This window comes from Engraulis encrasicolus, chromosome 7 (assembly GCF_034702125.1).
Source record: "Engraulis encrasicolus isolate BLACKSEA-1 chromosome 7, IST_EnEncr_1.0, whole genome shotgun sequence".
NCBI classification, from domain to species: Eukaryota; Metazoa; Chordata; class Actinopteri; order Clupeiformes; family Engraulidae; genus Engraulis; species Engraulis encrasicolus.
This window is the reverse complement of record NC_085863.1, coordinates 30,717,107-30,724,606: the sequence shown is the minus strand read 5'-3', so window position 1 is coordinate 30,724,606 and position 7,500 is coordinate 30,717,107. Positions and strand designations below refer to the sequence as shown.

General features: G+C 44.9%; 1 protein-coding gene across 1 annotated transcript in view; it reads left to right on the top strand.

Annotated features, from left to right (window-relative positions):
• kdm6bb (lysine (K)-specific demethylase 6B, b) overlaps window positions 1-7,500 on the top strand; it is a 55,774-nt gene that overhangs the window by 38,788 nt on the left and 9,486 nt on the right. Inside the window, exons 13-18 of the mRNA XM_063203265.1 lie at window positions 3,461-3,666; window positions 5,108-5,259; window positions 5,740-5,808; window positions 6,272-6,420; window positions 6,655-6,769; window positions 7,303-7,490. Coding sequence (XP_063059335.1) covers window positions 3,461-3,666; window positions 5,108-5,259; window positions 5,740-5,808; window positions 6,272-6,420; window positions 6,655-6,769; window positions 7,303-7,490 — 879 coding nt within the window. The remainder of the gene's footprint in view (window positions 1-3,460; window positions 3,667-5,107; window positions 5,260-5,739; window positions 5,809-6,271; window positions 6,421-6,654; window positions 6,770-7,302; window positions 7,491-7,500) is intronic.

Genomic DNA, 7,500 nt, shown 5'->3' with positions numbered 1-7,500 from the left:
AAAAAACACAATACAGCCATTAATGTTTGACCATGTACTCACACAAGTGAGCAAATTTGTTTATCTTGGTCTCAAGAGAGATGAACAGACCAAGGATATGGGTCACTGGAACCATGTCGTGTGATCTGAAGGGACCAAGATAAACAAATATACTTTAGATGGTGTCAAGCATGTGTGGTGGTAAACAAGTGAGTTTTACAAAAAAAGTGTATCCTATCAAAAGCCAAGCATGGTAGTGGGACTGACATGGTTTGGGGATGCATGGATGCTGTCAACATTGGTAATCTGAAATACACCTAAAAGAAACATGCATGTCAACATGCACTGTGACTACTGAAGCAGATCATGATATTCTCCATAGGATTGCATTCAAATCTCACACCAATCTATTTAAGCCAGATGCAGACTCAAAATGTAAAAGTTCAATGCAAAGAAAGGTTGAAACTCACACTGATGACCTCCCTTTTCATCCCTTTTCATTTAGTTTCATTTCGAGACGATTCTAGCAAACACAGCCCCTTCTCTACCGAATTTTCATCTGGGGTGTACTCACTTTTGTGAGTACATGTTCAAACATTAATGGCTTTATTTAGTTTTTTTCTGAGTGAACAAGACATTTAAGCGGTTAAATATGTTGTTAAAAGGTCACTAATCATTGTGTCAAAGTGAAATTTCTGTAATGCTTTCCTATGAAAAGATATACTCACAAATCTGAAAAACTGTGAGGGGTGTATTCACTTTCGTGATATACTGTAAGAGGGCAGAGAAAAAGGCAAGAGAAAAGAATAAAAGAGAGGGGAAGAGAAAAGATGAGTAGAGAAGAGAAGAGAGAGGGAGTTCAGAGGTGGTGCTGTATAGTACAGTAGGACCTGTCAGAGTTAGCCTCATGGGGCAGCCCTCCTCATGCAGGGAGGAAGTAGTAGTGCTGTACTCAGATGTACTACAACTTGTTTTATCCCTACTGCACCACTCATGGACCCTTTCCTCTTATGCCTTTTTCTGTTATGTCTCTAGCCACCTGTCTCAAGCTTCAATTGTATCCAACTCTCCGAGGATGCAACCCGATCCTTAATTTCCTTCGGGATTAATTAGATACTTCTGTGTGTGTATCCACCTCTATGAGGATGTGTGTATCATGCAGAACACATACAGCAGGTCCCTGCAATGGTACACCTCCAATGTCACAAGACATTGGCAGATTGGACACATTGAAAATATTTGTTTCATTCATGGCGAGATATTATATACCCCTGAATGAAATTAAAACAGTTGTCACACACATACTTTTCTGAGTTTCTCCCTCTACTTGCTTGTTCTATAGACCTGAGTGTGTTCCCCACCAAGTTCTTGGTGGAGGCGATCGCAGAGCACCCATTGGAGGTGCCTACACAGGTGCAGCAGCCGTCCGACAAAAACTGGAACATGCAAGCACACACGCACGCACGCACACACACACACACATGCACACACATACACACCTGATCAGGACTGGACTGGGGGAGAAATAGGGCCCGGGCACTTTTGGCTCCCCCCTCTTCAATTTAGCGGCAGGCATGCAAACTTGCCGCTTTTCGGCGAAATTCGCCGTTTTGAAATAAAAATGGGTCATTTCTGTGAATCGTGCAGATCCGAGGAGAAAATATTTGGGGGGGGGGTCGAGCGAGTTGAAATGTATACCGCAGAAAATGTCATACAGCTCAATGGCAAATTGCTGGAGAGATGCCACCACCGACAATGACTTTTGACCAATCACAGTATTTCTGTTTGTCGGCACAGCCAATAACAAGAACGAGCTCAATCTAAGTCCCGCCCTGTCTTCATACTTCGAAAGGAAAGAGCGCAAAACCCTGTGTTTTCTGGTCGACTGGGCTGCGTAGTTATATCAAATGTTTTTTAGTTCTATAATATAGAGAGTTGTGTCCGACCATTTTCCCCTACCCAAATCCTGAAATGTGCCGTCTTTGGATTTAGCTCTAAACGTGGAAGTCTGCGTGGTTAGTGAACAGGTACCCCACACCCGGTTTAGTTGTTTTGCCTGATTATTTGACTCCGGAGCTTCCCTGCCCTCGTGAAAAATAATGTATTCTCATAAGAGCTCCGAAAACGTGGTTGCACGCACGTGTTCCTGGTATTCTGTTGTTTCGGTTAATGATTTGAAATGTCCATTTACGCTAACAGTAGAATAGTTCAGTTTCCGATCGCTGTATACTTGTTCTCCGGTTATAGTCGATGCAAAGGACATCTGATTTCTGCGCGAGTGAATCCAACTTGGAGAGTTCAGCGGGAGAGTGCGCTAGGGGGAAAAAGTCTAAAGTAGCTACCGGGTAAAAAATATGGATAAAAAAACAGGTGAAAAAGCGCATGTAGACTACGCGAGGCATGCAACATCGTGCATATGCTGCGGGCAGAGGGAAGGGAGAGAGAAGGCTGGGCCAGTCAGTCTAGCGTTTGACACATGACAAATTGCAATAGTTGGCCAAATCATTCCAAGTTTTTGTTTAATCCGATTCCTTTGTAGGCCTATATCTAAATGACCTTAAAAAAGTGAACGATATTTAGTGAAACTGCCTACTTTTTTCCAGGTCAAAGTTGGAGCGTTCCTATTCCTACTCATTTTTTCTACAGGAAGACATTAAAAGAGATACTAGGTGAATAGGCTAAAATTTGAGTAGTTTGAGTAAAACTTCAGTAGCTAATTCAAACTTTGACAAAGATTTTTTTTGTAGCCTATTGCAAGTTGTCTGAAATATGATGATTAAATATGCATGAGATGACAACCAGGCAAGTGTTGAGGGGGTGTTAGGAGACTGATGAGAGGAGGGGTGCTTAGTGTCATTTGGGTGCATTTTGGCCTATTTTATTTTTTAATAGGCCTACTAAGGGTTTTGATGAGGTCAATGGGGTGTTGGGGAAACTTACTATGAGAACCACTGCTCTATCATGATAAAAAACTATTTTATCAAGCTATCTACCCAACCCCCCATCAGACATGACAGCTAAGTCATGGAGTAAGGTTGGCAGTTCTCATGTTCACTGTCCCTTGGTCGCTAATAACTACAGTATGCTCAAAATTCACCATTTAAAGACTTTTTTAGCTAAATCCTCTCCCCCCTAGTCTGAGACTGTTATACAAGATCATCCACTGCGCACAACACACACGTGTGCACCTGCGTTTGCGCGCGTGCACTGCGCCGCGCCGCACCGCGCTGCGCTCTTGTCACCTTTTTCACCCCTGACCTGTTTGCATGCCTGTAGCGGCATAGAATTGACTCGCCGGGGGGCCCCGCACCCTTGTGGGCCCCTATTTTCAGAAATGTTAAAAAAAAAAAAATCTGAAAATAGGGGCCCACAAGGGTGCTGGGCCCACCGGGAAATGCCCGCTATGCCAGATGGCCAGTCCAGCCCTGCACCTGATGATCTTTCCCCATATTTCTCACCGTCTCTCTCTCTCCCCCTCCAGACCTGGGTCTGTTCTCCACCAAATCCCTGGTGGAGGCCAATGCAGAGCACCCGGTGGAGGTGCGTACGCAGGTGCAGCAGCCAGCGGATGAGAACTGGAACACCAACGGCTCGGCCCAGACCTGGCCCTGCGAGAGCAGTCGCTCACACACCACCATCGCCAAGTACGCCCAGTACCAGGCATCCAGCTTCCAGGAGAGCCTACAGGTGAGAGACCCCCCCCACACACACACACACACACACACACACACACACACACACACACACACACACACACACACACACACACACACACACACACACACACACACACACACTTGTATTATTTTCTTTGTGAGGACCTTCCATTGACTCCAGTTCATTTTACTACTATTCAAAGCTAGTGAATGCTAAATTATGCCTTGACCAAAATACCTAATACCTAATACCCAATACCTAACCCTAACCTGTGAGTAAACAAATGTTTTTGCACTTTCAGTTTTTGTATCAACAACAAAACAACATACTTAATGACCGTTAGGACCGAGCAACATGTCCACACAACCACAAATGTCCTCACAGCAAAGGTTGTGGTCGTCACAATAGTGTTATAACAAGCACACACACACACACACACACACACACACACACACACACACACACACACACACACACACACACACACACACCACTACTGCCAAGTACACCCAGTATGAATCCTGTCGCTTCCTGCTGATACTGCACATGCAAAAACTCACAACTCACACACAACTCACACACACACACACATAACCACACTCATCGCTATTACCATGCATGGCCTGCACAAAGCCTCTAACTTCCCAGAGAGCCTGAATAGACATAGATATAATAACAACGTACATACAAAAAACATACAAACATAAATACATACTGTACGTTCAGTACATCCGTGATTCCCAAACTTTTTCTGCTTGTACCCCTTTTTGAACCTAAGGATATTTTTGCAACCCCTACCTCCCATTTTCCAAATGCAAAAACTTTTGCTAAACCTTAATGTAAATCACAGGAAAGGTAAATACATGCATTACCTACTGAAGTGATGTTGTTACTAACAATGTATGCAAAGTTTTATAACAGCATATATTCAGGGTTTTATGCACCCCCCTGCAGTTTGGGAACCGCTTCAGTACTACATACATGCATCTCAAGCATACGGTACACAGACACACACCCACACACGTGAACACAAAGATACGTGCGCGCACGCACACACACATATACACACACACACACACACACACACACACACACACACACACACACACACACACACACACACACACACACACACACACACACACACACACACACACACACACACACACTACCATTACACTACCATTGGCAAGCACACTCTGCACCATCTCTAAAGCCTCCTGACGGTGTGAGCAGGTTGACACACAGCGTGAACAAACTCAGACGCACAATCACTTAGACAGATATGTCGAAATGTCACTTCAAAACTAAAACATGTAGCAGAGTGCTTTTTCTTTCTTTTCTTTATTCTTCTTCATTTTCTTCATTTTCTTTAACATTTGTATACACAGAAGCCAGCACATCAAGAAAGACTGTATTGGTGTGCGATACCTCTTTTTTTCCATGTGCTGATGTGCTGCATTTCCTACAGGAGGAGAAGGACAGTGAGGATGAGGATGAGGAGAAGAGTGATGAGAAGAAGAGTGATGAGAAGAAGAGTGATGAGAAGAAGAGTGATGAGAAGAAGTCTTCGTCCTCAGGTGCTACTACATCCAACACAACCTCAGGAGTCACTAACACCAGGTGGGCACGCACACACACACACACACACACACACACACACACACACACACACACACACACACACACACACACACACACACACACACACACACACACACACACACACACACACACACACACACACACACACACACACACACACACACACACACACACACACACACACACACACAACCTCAGGAGTCACCAACACCACACCTCAGCTCATACTGCTTGCATACAGCAGGTGCCACTGATTTTATTCTGTTACATGCACATACTACGTGACTTCCACGAGACCTCCAAGTTTTTTCAATTGGACCTGGCCAGGACCAATTATGGTGCATTCAAGAAAACATGGTACTGTACAAAAATTGTGCCACCTACTGCGCATGCTGTATTTGATGCCAGCCAGGACACTGTATTTGCTTTTACCGTAAGTAAACAATTATGTGTACATGTACTTTAAATTGAACAACAAATATGTTGATTCTCTTGCAGCCCGGACCAGAAACTAACTGGAAAGATCATCAAATTTGGCACCAACATTGACCTATCTGACCCTAAGAGGTAAGGCTGATTGCACAGAGTTGCAAAGAGTTTTTATAGGGAATCTCATAGTGTAGGCAGATACAGGTAGTAAATTACAAGTAGTAATGATTGTATAGGTACCGTGCATACTATAATGCTGCTTTCTGGCCTCTCATGTTTGCCAAGCAGACAAAGCACTTCGAGCTGCTGCTTATATGAATTGTGCTATACAAATACAGTGCATTATAGGAAGTCTATACACTGATCCACTGTGTTTGTGTATGTGTGTGTGTGTGTCCATGTATGTGTATGTGTGTGTCTGTGCGTGTGTGTGTGCCCATGCACACTTGCATGCGTCCGTGTGTGTGTGTGTGTCTGTCTGTCTGTCTGTCTGTGTGCGTGTGTGTGTGTGTGTGTGTGTGTGTGTGTGTGTGTGTGTGTGTGTGTGTGTGTGTGTGTGTGTGTGTATGTGTTTGTGTGTGTGTGTGTGTGTGTCTTGCAGGTGGAAGGCGCAGCTCGCGGAGCTGTTGAAGCTGCCAGCCTTCATGAGAGTGAGCTCCAACGGCAACATGCTGAGCCATGTAGGACACACCATCCTGGGCATGAACACCGTACAGCTCTACATGAAGGTCCCCGGCAGCCGCACACCAGGTGCGTATGAGTGTGTGTGTGTATGTGTGTGTGTGTGTGTCCTCCAGCCAAACTGGGTTTTCACCAACATTTGGCCAGTTTTCGGGGGTCAATTTATTGCTCTGGTCAGGTTACCAAGAGGACAACATCTTCAGTGTGTGTATGAGTTCAAACTAAACATCAGGGAACAATGAAAAATGTTTTGTGTTCTGAGATCAAACTAAAAAATTGACAAATGTTTGTGTTCTCTCTCAGGTCACCAAGAGAACAACAACTTCTGTTCGGTGAACATTAACATCGGGCCGGGCGACTGCGAGTGGTTTGCTGTGCACGAACACTATTGGGAGGCTATCAATGACTTCTGTGAGAAGTAAGTCAAGCGTGTTCATCAGTTATACTCATAACCATGCCTTAGGCGTAGAGACTTCAACTGTAGATCATTTTCTTCACTATGTAGAAAGCCATACTCCTTGATGGCTTTAACTTTGTCTCATAAATGCAGTATATTACATTACGCTTCCTAGTGTAAATTTACAGTACCAGTACTTTCATGTACCACACCTAGTATTTATTAATTGAGAACTAAAAAAATAGCTGTAACACAAGTGAAAGTACTTATTACACCTAAAATGTGGTCGTTCTCTCTCGCGCGCACTCACTCTCTCACTCTCTCTCTCTCTCACCACCTCTCCCTGTCTCTCTCTCTCTCTCTCTCTCTCTCTCTCTCTCTCTCTCTCTCTCTCTCTCTCTCTCTCTCTCCCTCTCTCTCTTTGTCTCTGTCCTGCTGCCTCTCTCTCTCTCTCTCTCTCTCTCTCTCTCTCTCTCTCTCTCTCTCTCTCTCTCTCTCTCTCTCTCTCTCCCTCCCTCTCTCCCTCCCTCTCTCTCTCTCTCCCTCCTCTTCAGGCATGGTGTGGACTATCTGACGGGCTCCTGGTGGCCGGTGCTGGAGGACCTGTATAAGACCAACATCCCGGTGTACCGCTTCATCCAGCGGCCGGGGGACCTGGTGTGGATCAACGCTGGCACCGTGCACTGGGTGCAGGCCGTCGGCTGGTGCAACAACATCGCCTGGAACGTGGGCCCTCTCAACTGTAAGAATGA